The sequence below is a fragment of the Salmo salar genome, chromosome 25, assembly GCF_965601325.2.
Source record: "Salmo salar chromosome 25, fSalSal1, whole genome shotgun sequence".
NCBI lineage: Eukaryota > Metazoa > Chordata > Actinopteri > Salmoniformes > Salmonidae > Salmo > Salmo salar.
The window spans coordinates 49,100,599-49,118,599 of NC_138315.1; the positions used below are offsets into that span (position 1 = coordinate 49,100,599).

Below are 18,001 nucleotides of genomic sequence, written 5' to 3' on the forward strand. Positions count from 1 at the left end.
CAATACAGCCTACTACATATGACCCAGCCAATACAGCCTACTACATATGACCCAGCCAATACAGCCTACTACATATGACCCAGCCAATACATCCTACTACATATGACCCAGCCAATACAGCCTACTACATATGACCCAGCCAATACAGCCTACTACATATGACCCAGCCAATACAACCTACTACATATTACCTAGCCAATACAGCCTACTACATATGACCCAGCCAATACAGCCTACTACATATTACCCAGCCAATACAGCCTACTACATATTACCCAGCCAATACAGCCTACTACATATGACCCAGCCAATACAGTCTACTACATATGACCCAACCAATACAACCTACTACATATCACCCAGCCAATGAGCAGTCTACTACACTGCCCTACCAAGCAAAAAGGCAGTAACTGCTCATTTGGTCGAAAATAAGTTAATGTAATTTTTGCTACATTAAATACATGCTTAATCATGTGGACAAGTATCCTGCCTCTATTGTACTGTGTTTTGGAGAAAATGAGGGTCATGTTAACAGTAACTGCATAAAGTTACTGTGAAACCAAGGTTTCCTACACAATAAATCCCTTTTTCTCAGTTCCACGCTATGAGCAGTTATTGCCTTTTTGCTTGATAGGGCAGTACTGTGTAGGTGCATGCTGAGAATAGGGGGTGGAGTTTGTGCAGAGTGGCTAAAAGGGTTCCTCCTCCCTTAATCCTCCCAGCCAATAGAGGCCTGAGGATAGATTCAGTCATAGACACTGTAGTGGATGGTGGAAGTGAGTATCACCCTAGCAGAGAGGTCGGCTCACCTCATGCCAAATACTACCCTAGCCATAACAGAAGGTTGTTGCGTGCGTATGGGTCGTTCTACAAAATGAGTCCCTTTTGAGTAGTGTAACTTGGTGAAGAGTTTAAGAACAAAACATTTATTCTCATCTCAAGAGGTAAAAATATTTCCAGCCTGTCTATCTATGGGTAATAGGATTGACATGTTATGCTCGACCCTCTTCCACCACAAAAACAGCAGAAAAATGGCCAAAAACAGTAGAACCTGCTCACCTTCTTTTACACAGTGATTTGGCTATTAGGTGTTCAATGTTTCTTTTGGAAGAAAAAATAAATAAAAATAGTTTCACCATATTAAATCGAGAGTTTAGCACAGGTAACAGGGTTGACCTAAAAATGAGGGAAATCATTTTTTTGTTATTGTTTTTTTTTTTTATGAATCACTAATCACATGAAATAAACAATAATCTTAAGAAATTACTTTGCGAAAGCAACAAAACAAATAGGGATTTACAATGATGGTGTAAACATGGAGAAATGATGGAGAAAACATGGAGAAATTATGGAGTAAACGTGGGGAAATGATGGTTAAACATGGAGAAATTATGGTGTAAACGTGGAGAAATTATGGTGTAAACGTGGAGAAATTATGGTGTAAACGTGGGGAAATGATGGTGTAAACGTGGAGAAATTATGGTGTAAACATGGGGAAATGATGGTGTAAACATGGAGAAATGATGGAGTAAACGTGGAGAAATGATGGTGTAAACGTGGGGAAATGATGGTGTAAACGTGGGGAAATGATGGTGTAAACGTGGGGAAATGATGGTGTAAACATGGGGAAATGATGGTGTAAACATGGGGAAATGATGGTGTAAACGTGGAGAAATGATGGTGTAAACGTGGAGAAATTATGGTGTAAACGTGGGGAAATGATGGTGTAAACGTGGAGAAATTATGGTGTAAACATGGGGAAATGATGGTGTAAACATGGAGAAATGATGGAGTAAACGTGGAGAAATGATGGTGTAAACGTGGGGAAATGATGGTGTAAACGTGGGGAAATGATGGTGTAAACGTGGGGAAATGATGGTGTAAACATGGGGAAATGATGGTGTAAACATGGGGAAATGATGGTGTAAACGTGGAGAAATTATGGTGTAAATGTGGAGAAATGATGGTGTAAATTGGGGAAATGTTGGGTTCAGTGGGTTCAAATCTGCCTACCAGTCAGAGGGTGCACAGAGGGAGATGCCAAAAATGCTGAATTCTGGCACAGTCTTGATTCATATAAAAAAATCCAGATTGTACATGTGGTCTATAATAAGGGTACTTAAAATAACAGCATTTTAAAATACAATATTGGTGCATTATTTCTACTTAAAATATCAAAGTGTCGCAGAAGTGACTCATTTCGTGGGATGTTCCACATACAGTAAATTCTGGAAAAAAAGATAATCCATGTTGGTGATGGCTGATATCAGACCAGGTTATGTTCTGTTCTGCCTCTGCGTAGAATCAACTTATCCATGTTGGTCCTGGGTGATATCAGACCAGGTTATGTTCTGTTCTGCCTCTGGGTAGAATCAACTCATCCATGTTGGTCCTGGGTGATATCAGACCAGGTTATGGGGTGGCAGGTAGTCTAGTGGTTAGAGCATTGGGCCAATAACCAAAATGTTGTTGGATTGAATCCCCGAGCTGACAACGTAAAAACCTGTCGTTCTGCCGCTGAACAAGGCAGTTAACCCACTGTTCCCCGGTAGGCCGTCATTGTAAATAAGAATTTGTTCTTAACCGACTTGCCTAGTTAAATAAAGGTTTTCTTCTTTTTCTTTCTAATCTCTTTCTTCAGTACATTGATGCAGACACCAAGAAAATATCAGAGCAAAGTTTGAGAAAACATACTAAAATATTAAAGCAGAAGATACTAGTCTGACTCTAATATATGAATGGTGAACCTTGAGACAGGTAGATGGTGAACCTTGAGACAGGTAGATGGTGAACCTTGAGACAGGTAGATGTATGCTGTCTAACTATAATTTATTTTGACATACACTTGAAGTCTAATCCATCTCTTTGAGCCATGAGATGTCAAACAGAAAAGAGTCATGCCTTTATGCAAGGTCCTATGTGTGTGTATGTTTGTGTGTGTGAATGTATATGTATGTATGTATGTATGTATGTGTGTGTGTGTGTGTGTGTGTGTGTGTGTGTGTGTGTGTGTGTGTGTGTGTGTGTGTGTGTGTATGTGTGCGTGTGTGTGCGTTACTGAAGTTCTTACCTCTCCCTGTTGAATTTGAGCGAGTGCAGGATGGCTGGGCGTCTCTGGCGAAGGTTCCACAGGTGCAGTGTGTCATCTGCACATGCTGTGACCAGGGCTCCCTGAAGGAGAGGATCAGAACATAGACAGTCAGTACACCAGGGCTCCCTGAAGGAGAGGATCAGAACACAGACAGTCAGTACACCAGGGCTCCCTGAAGGAGAGGATCAGAACACAGACAGTCAGTACACCAGGGCTCCCTGAAGGAGAGGATCAGAACATAGACAGTCAGTACACCAGGGCTCCCTGAAGGAGAGGATCAGAACACAGACAGTCAGTACACCAGGGCTCCCTGAAGGAGAGGATCAGAACACAGACAGTCAGTACACCAGGGCTCCCTGAAGGAGAGGTACAGAACATAGACAGTCAGTACACCAGGGCTCCCTGAAGGAGAGGATCAGAACACAGACAGTCAGTACACCAGAGCTCCCTGAAGGAGAGGATCAGAACACAGACAGTCAGTACACCAGGGCTCCCTGAAGGAGAGGATCAGAACACAGACAGTCAGTACACCAGAGCTCCCTGAAGGAGAGGTACACAACACAGACAGTCAGTACACCAGGGCTCCCTGAAGGAGAGGTACACAACACAGACAGTCAGTACACCAGGGCTCCCTGAAGGAGAGGATCAGAACACAGACAGTCAGTACACCAGGGCTCCCTGAAGGAGAGGTACAGAACATAGACAGTCAGTACACCAGGGCTCCCTGAAGGAGAGGTACAGAACATAGACAGTCAGTACACTAGGGCTCCCTGAAGGAGAGGTACAGAACATAGACAGTCAGTACACCAGAGCTCCCTGAAGGAGAGGATCAGAACACAGACAGTCAGTACACCAGGGCTCCCTGAAGGAGAGGTACAGAACATAGACAGTCAGTACACCAGGGCTCCCTGAAGGAGAGGATCAGAACACAGACAGTCAGTACACCAGGGCTCCCTGAAGGAGAGGTACAGAACATAGACAGTCAGTACACCAGGGCTCCCTGAAGGAGAGGTACAGAACATAGACAGTCAGTACACTAGGGCTCTCAAACCTTTTCCAGCAAGGGAGATACTTTAAAAAAATAAAACATTGCAAGTTACTCCTTTTTTTCTAGCTTTTAAATAGGCACATTCCTCTCCTCTCCAGTGCCTGGTGTGTGTCCACACTAAGGAACAGGGGAAGAATGGCAGGGGAGAGGAGAAGTGTGTATAATAACTTACAAATCGATTTCCTCTGAAGTTGAGAAAGAGAGGGAGAAAGTGGGAGGAAGAGAGGGAGGGAGTACGACGGAGTTTGGGGATGAAAGAGAGTTGAGAGAGTTGCACTGCATGTGGTGCATGTTAGTGTATAGCGTGTATATGTTCGGAAATGGGGAGGCAGGTAGCCTAGCAGTTCATCTTTGCGCCGACTAGGTGAAAAATCTGTCGTTGTGCCTTTGAGCAAGGCACTTACTTAACCCTAATTGCGTCTGTAAGTTGCTCTGCATTAGAGCTTCTGCTAAATGTAAAACATGTAAATGCTGTGTATGTGTTGACAGAAAATAGACACCAGCAGATGTATATGTCTCTGCAGACAGGAGCTGTATGTAGAGAAACAGGGGAGAAATGAGGTCCCCAGACACAGAGGTTGACAGTTATTACTTGGAAACGCAGATGTAATGACACAGAGAATCAGTATATGCGAGTCCTATTCGCCGCAGTCAAAAGTAGGGAAGGGAATTTTATTTTAATTTAACCTGTATTTAACTAGGGAAGTCAGTGAAGAACAAATTCTTATTTACAATGACAGCCTACCCCGGGCCAAACCCAGACAACGTTGGGCCAATTGTGTACCATCCTATGGGACTCCCAATCACGGACGGTTGTGATACTGCCTGGAATCGAAACAGGGTCAGTGGTGACGCCTCTTGCACTGAGATGCAGTGCCTTAGACCGCTGCGCCACTCAGGAGCCCAGTGGGAAAGGGGGTTCCTAGTCAGTTGCATAACTGAATGCCTTCAACCGAAATGCAGTGATGTAAACTACTTATGTAAAAATACTTTTGAGTACTACTTAAGTCATTTTTTGGGGTATCTGTACTTTATTTTACTATTTATATTTTTGACAACTTTTACTTTTACTTCACTACATTACTAAACAAAACAATGTACTTTTTACTCCATACATTTTCCCTGACACCCAAAAGTACTCATTACATTTTGAATGCTTAGCAGGACAGGAAAATGGTCCAATTCACACATTTCTCAAGAGAACATCCCTGGTCCTCCCTACTGCCTCTGATCTGGCAGACTCACTAAACACAAATGCTTCGTTTGTAAATTATGTCTCAGTGTTGGAGTGGCTATCCGTAAGTAAATTTAAAAAAAACAAGAAAATCATGGCGTCCGCTTTGCTAAATTTAAGGAATGTTAAATGATTTATACTTTTACTTTTTATACTTAAGTACATTTTAGCAAATACATTTACTTTTGATACTTAAGTACATTTAAAACCAAATATTTTTAGACTTTTACTCAAGTAGTATTTTACTGGGTGACTTTCACTTTTCTACTAAGGTACAGTATCTTTACTTTTACTACAGTATGACAATTGGGGTACTTTATCCACCACTGTCGAAATGTCTCTTCCACATTTAATCCAACCCCTCTGAATCAGAGAGGTGCGGGGGGGGGGGGGGGGGGGGGGGGTTGCCTTAATAGACGTCCACATCACCAGGGAGCAGTTGTTGTTGGGGGTTAACAGACTTGGCAAGCGCAGAATGCCATTCGACTGAGAAAAGAGCCATCTGGGACACTGGGGGAAAATGTACATGTTATCACTGAAAGGATTGTAAATGAGGTGTCAGTTCAACTCAGACCTCTAGCTGTAACTCAGACATGTTCCTATAGCCCTGTAGACGTTAGCTGTAATTCAGACATGTGTTCCTATAGCCCTGTAGATGTTATCTGTAACTCAGACATGTTTCTATAGCCCTGTAGACGTTAGCTGTAACTCAGACATGTTCCTATAGCCCTGTAGACCTCTAGCTGTAACTCAGACATGTTCCTATAGCCCTGTAGACGTTAGCTGTAACTCAGACATGTTCCTATAGCCCTGTAGAGAGAATACATTATTTATTGTTGTTGGGTAATACTTGTTTCAGTTAACGACTCATTCATTTGTTTTGTCTTCAATGTGAGAGATTGACCTTCACTGTGTATAACCTCTCCCTCCCTGTTAAAAGCATGACAGCTACTCATAACAGCATATTAGCATGTGAGGGATATGAGCTGTTTATAAACCACAATAAATTAACCTTCACAAAATAATTAAGCAGCAGGGAAAATAATGAACGACATAATTGCTTGTGTTTCTCACCCTCTTTGCCCAATTTGGTGTCACTGAACCCTTATCCTGTTTTAGAGAGCTCTAGGTGTGTTGGGTGGCGAATAACATTAACTCGGATATGCTCAACTATAAGGGAGTGAAAGTTAATTATAATAAGGGTTTCAGAAATAAAACGGACCTCTCTGAAAATAAAATGGATGATCTCTTCAGCAAAATATATTTCACCTATTCCCTCCCTAAACACTTTTTTTTTTAAGTGACCCCTATACCCAAAATAATAATTAAAACATAAAGTGGATAGCAGAGAACATGTTTTACCATTTACCCTCACTCCCTGGACAGACCAGAGCCTTAGATATGCAGTTTTAGAAACTGTTCTTCATCCTGTAAACGCATATCTCCTTTATAGTAAAAGCATGAATCTATCATCGTATTTCCAATTCCGAGAAACAAATGTGCCTTTTATAAAAATGGAATTTAATTCTGTCATTTTACAAATTAGCAGAATATTTTTTATACCACCCAAATGAATGAAATGACAGGCTAGGAATCGACAGAGAGATAGGTCTGTGTTCATCTTATCATCATTTTCCAACGCCAAATCAGTGTGTCTTGTTTGCAATGAAACTGTCCATGTTTGTAAATAATTCAATCTGAGACGTCATTAGGATAACGAGCATGGTGCTTTCAAAAGTTAGGCCTACCTTTCCCCCCCAGACACAGTAGACCTACCTTTCCACCCCAGACAGTAGACCTACCTTTCCACCCCAGACACAGTAGACCTACCTTTCCACCCCAGACATAGTAGTCCTACCTTTCCACCCCAGACATAGTAGGTCTACCTTTCCACCCCAGACATAGTAGTCCTACCTTTCCACCCCAGACATAGTAGTCCTACCTTTCCACCCCAGACATACCCCAGACATAGTAGTCCTACCTTTCCACCCCAGACATACTAGGCCTACCTTTCCACCCCAGACATACTAGGCCTACCTTTCCACCCCAGACATACTAGGCCTACCTTTCCACCCCAGACATAGTAGGTCTACCTTTCCACCCCAGACATAGTAGGCCTACCTTTCCACCCCAGACATAGTAGGCCTAACTTTCCACCCCAGACATAGTAGGCCTACCTTTCCACCCCAGACATAGTAGGTCTACCTTTCCACCCCAGACATAGTAGGCCTACCTTTCCACCCCAGACATAGTAGGCCTAACTTTCCACCCCAGACATAGTAGGCCTACCTTTCCACCCCAGACATAGTAGGCCTACCTTTCCACCGCAGACATAGTAGGACTACCGATGCAGAAAAATGTAAGCTTTAACTGCTGGCTACTGTTCTTCCGTGGCTTAACCTACCGAGAGGTCTCCCTAAAAGCTGTCTGGGTTTAAACATCTTCTACTGGACAGAAAATGAATAGCTTAATCAATTGATAGTGTCACAGGCCGGCTCATAGCCTGTGGCAAAAATGAGGGGACATCAACAACAGGTATAGGCCAATCAAAAGGTTCTTTATTGTAAACAAAAACTATTAACGTTAAACAAAGAAAAAGGAATGAGGTGTGGAAATGTCACAATGTAGGGTGTATGTAAGGTGCATGGATGCATGAATCAGTGTGTGTGTAAACATGACTGAGTGGAAACTAAGTAAACCTACAAAGGAACAAACAAAACAGGAGGAGCAGGGGGAGAGAGAGAGAGAGGTTAGTGAAGCAGTTTAAATACCCTGAGCCCAGCTGGCTCCAATCACTAACGACCCTCCTCTGCCTGCAGGAGGAACCGCCCCTGCAATGCAGAGGGGCCGTGACAATAGTGACAGTATTAGATCCCAAGCAAAGTCCATTTTTTGTCTCCTCAGCTATAGAATGTTGTAGCTTAGCCTCTGAATATCAAAGAAACTAACCAATGGTATCCCCATATGCATCGGAGTCATGTATTTCCCGGGTATTTTTACAGTGTGTTTCTAGCATAAAGAATTTGCGGACCATAGCGCTGTTATAGATCACGTTATATAATCCGATTTGTTTAATTTTCTTCAAAATCTTAGGGTTAACAATGGGTAGACCCATTTACTTTAATAAAATGAAGGCCTAAGGCATACTCTCTCATACTCCCTCAATTGGAGTCCTGGTTTTAACATAACAGCCCCTCACTGACACGGAGGAAGGCTATTTAAAGAGTGCATGGTGGGAGGAGGAATTGGTCGATAAATCTATATCTGTGTTCCTTCAGCTCTGTGGTCCTTCAGCTCTGTGTTCCTTCAGCTCTGTGTTCCTTCAGCTCTGTGTTCCTTTAACTCTTTTTGGGGGGCCAATTTTGGTCTGCCCATCTCTTGTTTTGTTATTCCTACTTTGCCACTCTCTATCACTATCTCCCTCATTTATTATTTTGTTGCATTTCTCCATATTACCCGCAACCTCCCCTCAATCTCTCTCTCTCTCTCTCTCTCTCTCTCTCTCTCTCTCTCTCTCTCTCTCTCTCTGATGCCACTAGCAGGGTGGTAATCTGTTGTGTGTGCTTGTCAGTCACGATCCTGTCACTCAGACTAGTGACACGGGAGACTGCACGCCTATTGTGTTTACAGAAACAAGCTCTTGGTCTCCTCTCTTCAAAGAAATGCCAAAGAGCGCAGGAACGAAACGAGAACACTACGAATTGCAAGGAGGGGAAGAGGGAAGGCACGGGGAGACCGATAAAGTGGAGGAGAGGAGGAGAGCAGCTATTAAACATGTCTTGGAGAGGAAGAGAGGAGGGGGAGCAGCTATAAAACAAGTCTTGGAGAGGAGGTGAGGATAGGAAGATTGAAGGAGAGGCAGACTGGGAAAACCTGGGTCTTGAACTGCATTATTGTGTAATTATCATGTAATGATAATGATATCAACACAGGCAGAGAGAATGGAACATGCAGCCTTGGATAAAATGAGGCATGCTGAGATATAAGGGATTTAGGCTGAACCGTAGGTTCAGGGATACTGTGTTAACATAACAACCAGCACTCACCTCATCTATTAATGCGTTAGAGAGGACTGCATTTGTACAGTGCCTATCGTAAGTCTTCACCGCCCACTGAATTTGTTCACATTTTGGTGCGTTACAAAGTGGTATTGAAATGGATTTAATTGTATTGTTTTCTTTTGTCACTGAGCTACACAAATGTAAAAAGAAAAATCTAAGATTTTTTACAAATTATTACAAAATAAATAACTAAAATGTATTTCATAAGTTTTCCCCCCTTTTGTTATATCAAGCCTAAATATGTCCAGGACTAAAAATGTGCTTACAAAATCACATAATACGTTGGATGGACTAACTCTGTGTGCAATAAAAGGGGTTATTTTAACTACAAAAGCATAACAGATTGTCCAAACCAAATAGCATGTAAAACCAAGCCACAAAACACCGATATATATACAGTATATACTTACAACTTACAACTGCATCAGCATCTAGCTGTCTGAACATTCATCCATGTAATGCCTCTTCTGCTCATTCTTCTCATCTAACACAATGCCTCTTCTGCTCATTTTACCTGACCGCCCTGCTCACCACGCTATCATCTAGAAGGAGGAGACACAGGTGCTCAAAGCAGGGACCAAGAGACTGAAAAACAGCATCTATCTCCAGGCCATCAGACTGTTAAATAGTCACGACTAGCCGGCCTCCGCCCAGTACCCTGCTTTCCGCCCAGTACCCTACTCTGCCCCTTAGTCACTGTTACTAGCAGGCTACCATTGGGTACTCTATCCTGCACCTTTGAGACTACTGCCCTACAGTATGTACATGGTCATTAAACACTTGTCACTTTAATAATGTTTACATACTAAATATATATACAGTTCCAGTCAAAAGTTTGGACAGACCTACTCAAAGGTTTTTCTTTATTTATCATTTTTTCTACATAGTACATTAATAGTGAAGACATCCAAACTATGAAATAACACATATGGAATCATGTAGTAACCAAAAAAGTGTTAAACAAATCAAAAGATATGTTATATTTGAGATTCTTTAAAGTAGCCACCCTTTGCCTTGATGACAGCTTTACACACTCTTGGCATTCTCTACCCTTCCCCAGACCTGTGCCTCGACACAATCCTGTCTCAGAGCTCTACGGACAATTCCTTTGACCTCATGGATTGGTTTTTGCTCTGACATGCACTGTCAACTGTGGGAACTTATTTAGACAGGTTTGTGCCTTTCCAAATCATGTCCAATCAATTGAATTTACGACAGGTGGACTCCAATCAAGTTGTAGAAACATCTCAACGATGACCAATGGAAACAGGATGCACCTGAGCTCAATATCGAGTCTCATAGCAAAAGGTCTGAATACTTATATTTCATAAATCATAAATGTAAAAAAAGTGTAGTTTTCGCTTCGTAATTATGGGGAATCGTAGATTGCTGTCTTACGCCCTGACCTGAGAGAGACGGTTTATTTCTCTATTTTGTTAGGTCAGGGTGTGGGGTGGGCATTCTATATTATATTATATTTCTATGTTTTGCCCAGGTATGGTTTCCAATCAGAGGCAGCTGCCTATCGTTGTCTCTGATTGGGAACCATACTTAGGCAGCCCTTTTCCCTCCTTGAGTTGTGTGATCTTATTTTTGTACTGCTCGCTATGCCTGCAAGACGTGACGGTCGTTTACCATTGTTTATTATTTTGTTTAAGTGTTCTGAGTAAAAATAAATATCAAGATGAACACTTACCAGGATGCACCTTGGTCTACTCCTTTGGACAACCGATACAGAACATCCCACCTCCAAAGGACAAAGCAGCGTGGTCAGGAGGACTGGACCTGGGAGGAAATCCTGGATGGGGCAGGACCCTGGACAAGGCCTGGGGAGTATCGCCGTCCGCAAGAGGAGATAGAGGCAGCGAAAGCGGAATGGCGATACTATGAGGAACAAGCACGGCAACAACGGAAGCCCGAGAGGCGACGCCCCCAAAAAGTGTGTGGGGGGGGGGGGCACGGGGAGATTGGTGAGTTCAGGGTTGAGACCTGAGCCAACTCCCCGTGCTTACCGTGGGGAGCGAGTGACCGAGCAAGCACCGTGTTATGCGGTGATGCGCACTGTGTCGCCAGTACGCACTCACAGCCCGGTGCGCTCGGTGCAAGCTCCTTACAGTTGCCGTGCTAGAGTTGGCAGTCAGGCGGCGTTTTATGCTTTCCTTAACTCCTGTTCTGAACATTTGAGATTTACTATGCAATCTGATACACGTCAAATTAGTTTTCTTGATCTTCTGATCGTGTGTGAAGATAATGTTTTATACACTGATCTTTACAGGAAACCTACTGATCGTAACAGTTTGTTGAGGGCTGATAGTTGTCACCCACTGCCCTTGAAAAATAGTTTGCCCTACAGCCAATTCTGTCGAATCAAAAGAATTTGTATTAAACAATCAGATTTCGACAGAAATATGGCTGAGACTCAGGATAAGTTCAAGGAGAGGGGGTACAACAATGATCAGATTAATATTGCCATTGAGAAAATTCTAAACAAAACGAGACATGACCTTTTTCAAGGTCAGTCTCGCAAAAAGACGCATTCTTGCGTTCTCACTACCCGCTATTCAAAGTGCTCTGAACAAATTAAAGGAATCGTTCACAAACATTGGCACATTCTGAAATATGATGATAGTCTCGTTAATGTGTTTTCTGATCTTCCCCTGGTCGTATTCTCGCGGGGAAGAAATCTCAGAGACCAATTGGTACACTCTGATTTACCACCCCAAGATATTCCTGAACAACGTCTATTTGCGCCCATACTGGATGGAAATTACAAGTGTAATGGCTGTGCTCAATGTAATGGCACTTATAAATGTAGATCCTTCAAACACCCCCAAACAGGGAAATCTATCCCAATTAAAGGTGTTATTACGTGTTCCACTAAGGCAGTTATTTATCTTATAACTTGTCCTTGTGGTAAAAATTATGTGGGTAAAACAAAGCGTGAATTAAAAGTACGTATCTCAGAGCATCGTAGCACCATTAGGTGCAAAAACTTAACTTACCCAGTTGCGGCCCACTTTTTGGAAGCAAACCATCCGATTTCGTCTCTGCGTTATATTGGTATTGAACATGTCACCCTCCCGAGGAGAGGGGGTGACCTTGATAATTTATTGTTGAAACGAGAGGCTGCCTGGATCTTTAATTTAAAGACCCTTGCTCCCTTCGGTCTCAACATAGACTTTGATCTGAAGCCATTCTTGTGATAATTGTGATTTTGCCATTGTAATTGTTTGTTAGATACATTTTAGACTACAAATGCTATGATCGTATGCTATCCATTTGTTTGTCTTTTTGTATGTTCTTTGTATGCCATTTTTTTAAATATTTGAGTTAACCAATGATATTAGGCCATACTTGGCCATGATTACAAACACCTGTGTGTCTCTTGACACTATATAAATGACTCATCTCGCAGTGTTTGATGATACCCTGATGAAGACAGCTTCGCTGTCGAAACGTTGGTGATTAAATTTTTGCATCTGAGCTCTTAGAGTGTGCGGCTTTCCTTTATTTTCTAGAGTTGGCAGTCAGCCAGGAAGAAGTGTGCCAGCTCAGCGTTCCTGGTCTCCAGTGCGTCTCTTCGGCCCTGGTTATCCTGCGCCTGCTCTGCGCACCCAGTCTCCTGTGCGTCTCCCCAGTCCGGTGAGACCGGTTCCAGCTCCACGTCGGAAGCCTCCAGTGATGATCTATGGTCCGAAGCCTCCAGTGATAATCCATGGCATGAAGCCTCCAGTGATGATCCATGGCCCGGAGCCTGTAGTGATGATCCATGGCACAAAGCATCCAGTGATGATTCATGGCGCGGAACCTGTAGTGATGATCCATGGCCCGGAGCCTGTAGTGATGATCCATGGCACAAAGCATCCAGTGATGATTCATGGCGCGGAACCTGTAGTGATGATCCATGGCACGGAGCCTGCAGCGACGGTCCCCAGTCCGGAAAGTACAGCGACACTCTCCAGTCTGGAGCCTTCAGCGACGCTCCCCAGTCCGGAGCCTTCAGCGACGCTCCCCAGTCCGGAGCGTCCAGCGACGCTCCCCAGTCCAGAGCCTCAAGCGACGGCCTGCAGCCCGGAACCTCCTGAGACGGCCTGCAGCCCAGAGTCTTCAGCGACGGTCTGCAGCCCAGAGTCTTCAGCGGCGGTCTGCAGCCCAGAGTCTTCAGCGGCGGTCTGCAGCCCAGAGTCTTCAGCGGCGGTCTGCAGCCCAGAGTCTTCAGCGGCGATCTGCAGCCCAGAGTCTTCAGCGGCGGTCTGCAGCCCAGAGTCTTCAGCGGCGGCCTGCAGCCCAGAGTCTTCAGCGGCAGCCTGCAGCCCAGAGTCTTCAGCGGCGGTCGGCAGTTCAGAGCCTCCGGCAATGATCCACGGTCTGGTTCCTCCGGCGACACAGAAGCGGGGGGGATCAGCGGGCGGTGTGGGGGCTACGTCCCGAACCAGAGCCGCCGCCAAGAATAGATGCCCACCCGGACCCTCCCCTATAGGTTCAGGTTTGCGGCCAGGAGTCCGCACCTTTGGTGGGGGGTACTGTCATGCCCTGACCTGAGAGAGATGGTTTATTTCTCTATTTTGTTAGGTCAGGGGGTGGGGATTCTGTTTTATATTTCTATGTTTTGGCCAGGTATGGTTTCCAATCAGAGGCAGCTGCCTATCGTTGTCTCTGATTGGGAACCATACTTAGGCAGCCCTTTTCCCTCCTTGAGTTGTGTGATCTTATTTTTGTACTGCTCGGTAGGCCTGCAAGACGTGACGGTCGTTTACAATTGTTTATTATTTTGTTTAAGGGTTATGAGTAATAATAAATATCAAGATGAACACTTACCAGGCTACACCTTGGTCTACTTCTTTGGACAACCGTTACATGCTGAGGATTTTAATTGTATTTGATACATTTTAGAATAATGCTGTAATGTAATAAAATGTGGGACAAGTCAAGGGGTATGAATATTTTCCGAAGGAACTGTACGTATATATATATATATATATATATATATATATATATATATATATATATATATATATATATACTGCTATAAAAAAATGTTTTATTTTATTTGAATTTTCTATTATTGTTTGCTTGTTTGACATTTACTGCATTGATTGCTAGGAAATAGAACAATTTGCACTTCGCTGCACCTGCAATAACACCTGCTAACTGTGTACGCAAGCAATACAATTTGATTTGATGTACAAACCCCTCTTATAACAACATATGCCATTCAGCAGACACTTTTATCCCAAGCAAATTACAGTCATGCGTGGATACATTTTACATTTGGGAGGTCCAGGGAATCAAACCCATTATCCTGGCATTGCAAACACAATGTTCTTCCAACTGAGTGTCACACCCTGACCTGAGAGAGACGGTTTATTTCTCTGTTTTGTTAGGTCAGGGTGTGGGGTGGGCAGTCTATGTGGAAAAGTTCTATGTTCCATTCTATGTTTTCTATTTCTTTGTGTTGAGCCGAGTATGGTTCCTAATCAGAGGCAGCTGTCTATCATTGTCTCTGATTGGGAATCATACTTAGGCAGCCCTTTTTCCCACCTTCAGTTGTGGGATCTTGTTTTTATACAGCTCAGTTTAGCCTGCAGAACGTGATGTTCGTTTTCTGTTGTTTATTGTTTTGATTTAGTGTTCCGAGTTAAAAATAAATGTATCATGAGCACTTACCACGCTGCACCTTGGTCTACTCCTTTTGACGATCGTCACACTGAGTTACAGAGGTCCCTGTTCTACCAACTGAGTTACAGAGGTCCCTGTTCTACCAACTGAGTTGCAGAGGTCCCTGTTCTACCAACTGAGTTACAGAGGTCCCTGTTCTACCAACTGAGTTACAGAGGTCCCTGTTCTACCAACTGAGTTACAGAGGTCCCTGTTCTACCAACTGAGTTACAGATGTCCCTGTTCTACCAACTGAGTTACAGAGGTCCCTGTTCTACCAACTGAGTTACAGAGGTCCCTGTTCTACCAACTGAGTTACAGAGGTCCCTGTTCTACCAACTGAGTTACAGAGAGACAGCCTTCAGTCAACTCTAACATAGATAGACAGCCTTTAGTCTACCTCTAACATAGAGAGACAGTTTTTAGTCAACTCTAACATAGATAGACAGCCTTTAGTCTACCTCTAACATAGAGAGACAGCCTTTAGTCTACCTCTAACATAGAGAGACAGCATTTAGTCTACCTCTAACAGAGACAGTTTTTAGTCAACCTCTTTCATAGAGAGACAGCCTTTAGTCTACCTCTAACATAGAGAGACAGCCTTTAGTCTACCTCTAACATAGAGAGACAGCCTTTAGTCTACCTCTAACATAGAGAGACAGCCTTTAGTCTACCTCTTTCATAGAGAGACAGCCTTTAGTCTACCTCTAACATATAGAGACAGCCTTTGTCCTCAGGAGTGAATAAATCCAGTTTATGGGATTAAACCTGAACAAGGACAATTAAACATTCTGAGTTAATGAACAAACTTGACCTTAAACACTTTGAAATTTGACGTTTGCAACAACTTGCAGCAACTTTGAAATTTGATGTTTGAGAAACATGAACGTCTAATTCTGACGTGAGACGGTGAGAGCTAGTTGAGAGTAGACATCAACACCTATCGGGCCTTACATTGGTTTTGAATAATCCATTCTGCTCTGCGGTCGACGATTGTTTTGTTAGTTTTCATCAGAAAACTATCCTTCTTGCTTCACCCTCAAGTATCAATAAATCTTGTTCTCTCTCTCGTATCTCTCTCTCTCTTTCCTATGTCGCTCTCTCTCTCTTTGCTATATCGCTCTTTCTCTCTCTCTCTCTCTCTCTCTCCTATATCGCTCTCTCTCTCTCTCTCTCTCTCTCTCTCTCGCTTTGCTATATCGCTCTTTCTCTCTCTCTCTCTCTCTCTCTCTCTCCTACATCGCTCTCTCTTTCTCTCTCTCTTCCCTACATCGCTCTCTCTCTTTCCCATATCGCTCTCTCTCTTTCCTATATCGCTCCCTCTCTCTCTCCCTCTCTCTTTCCTATATCGCTCTCACTCTCTCTCTCTCTCTTTCCTATATCTCTCTCTCTCCCTCTCTCTCTTTCCTATATATCTCTCTCTCAGTCTCTGTCATTCCTATATCTCTCTCTCTCGCTCTCTAAATAACAGGGATACCATTAGTCAAAACCATGCTGAAAGAGTGTTGAGTCAAGGTTTGAAATCAATAGGGCCCCTCCTCACGATGTGAAATGTGAATGTTTCTGCCCAGAACAAGATTTGGAGAAAAAAAATGTCAGATTCAAAAAAAGGAAGATGGTCGGGGGGAAAACTCTAAGATTCCAGAACAGATTATTTGTCCTTAAATGGCTGAGAGAGAATGCCAACGAAATACTGTATTCCAACTGAATTTGTGGATGGAGAGATAAGGGGAATAGAATAGAATAGAAGCAGTCCTACCTCATTGATGAGGAACTGTAGCTGGAGAACAGCGGCTCCACTCTCATGCTGGCTGTAGCAGTCCACACCAGGCCGGCCCAGTCTGATGACATCACACAGTCAAGGAAACATCCAGGAAGTAGGATATATTGGCATAGCACAACACAATATATAGCACACATATGCACACGCACACACGCACACACACACACCAACTGTAACATCACTTGATACACTAGCAAATAGTATTTTTGTACAATATACAGTATTTGTCACAATATATACAAAAAGTTCTACAAAAAATGAAATAAAAACTCTGCCAACCCTACTTGCAGATGCAGGTGGATGAAAGGTCAAAATAAATTGCTTAGCGTCGTGACACACAAAGGGCTCTTCAGGTACTGTTGTCTACCATTCGCCAGCGCTGTTCCACAGGGCGATGGAACAGATCTTTGAGTGGATTGCCAGGAGTACAATCTGGATGACATCGTCGTCACTGGAAAGGATGGAGAGGACCATCTCCAGAACTTGGATACGACCTTACAGTGATTGAAGGACTTACGGACTGCGAGTTCGTAAGGACAAATGTGCATTCTTCATTTCTTGTAAGCACACACCTACGACATCAAGTAAGTGCAAGTCAGAACTGCGCTGCACTGAAGTGCAACATAGATGGATTCTCCAGGTTACCACTACCTGTGGTCATGCTACTTGTGGACATAAAATGTCAAACCCCAGTAAGACTAGCTTTTCGGTTAATGGGAATGGTAACAAAATCAAATAAAAATGCTGGAATCACGTCAAGTGGACATCTTCTACTTCAGACAAGTTGAAAATGTACCAGTCACTTCAACACAGATGAGGAGAAACACAAGAAATGACCCGGTGTTATCTGAAGTGACGGACATCATGAAAGGAACTGAAACCATAACCTTTCCATGAGAACTGAGCTGTCGGTTACAGTCCGGTTGTCTGCTCTGGGGGGGTGATGAGACTGAGCCAACCCATCCTGCTCTTTATCTGCAGTAGAACAGAGGCTTTAGAGCCAGTGTTCTGGTTGACCACACAAGGTGTCAGGACAAACACATGCATACAGACACACATGCACACGTACATACACGCACGGTCATGGTACTTGTCATTTTAGTCCTGTGATAAATAGTGTTTAAAT

At 43.4% G+C, this 18,001-nt stretch overlaps 1 protein-coding gene across 1 annotated transcript in view; it reads right to left on the minus strand.

Annotated features, from left to right (window-relative positions):
* Positions 1 to 18,001, minus strand: part of LOC106586892 (syntaxin-binding protein 5-like) — a 196,981-nt gene that overhangs the window by 149,908 nt on the left and 29,072 nt on the right. Inside the window, exons 2-3 of the mRNA XM_082969242.1 lie at positions 16,852 to 16,933; positions 3,071 to 3,171 (exon numbers count right to left, since the gene is read on the minus strand). Coding sequence (XP_082825368.1) covers positions 3,071 to 3,171; positions 16,852 to 16,933 — 183 coding nt within the window. The remainder of the gene's footprint in view (positions 1 to 3,070; positions 3,172 to 16,851; positions 16,934 to 18,001) is intronic.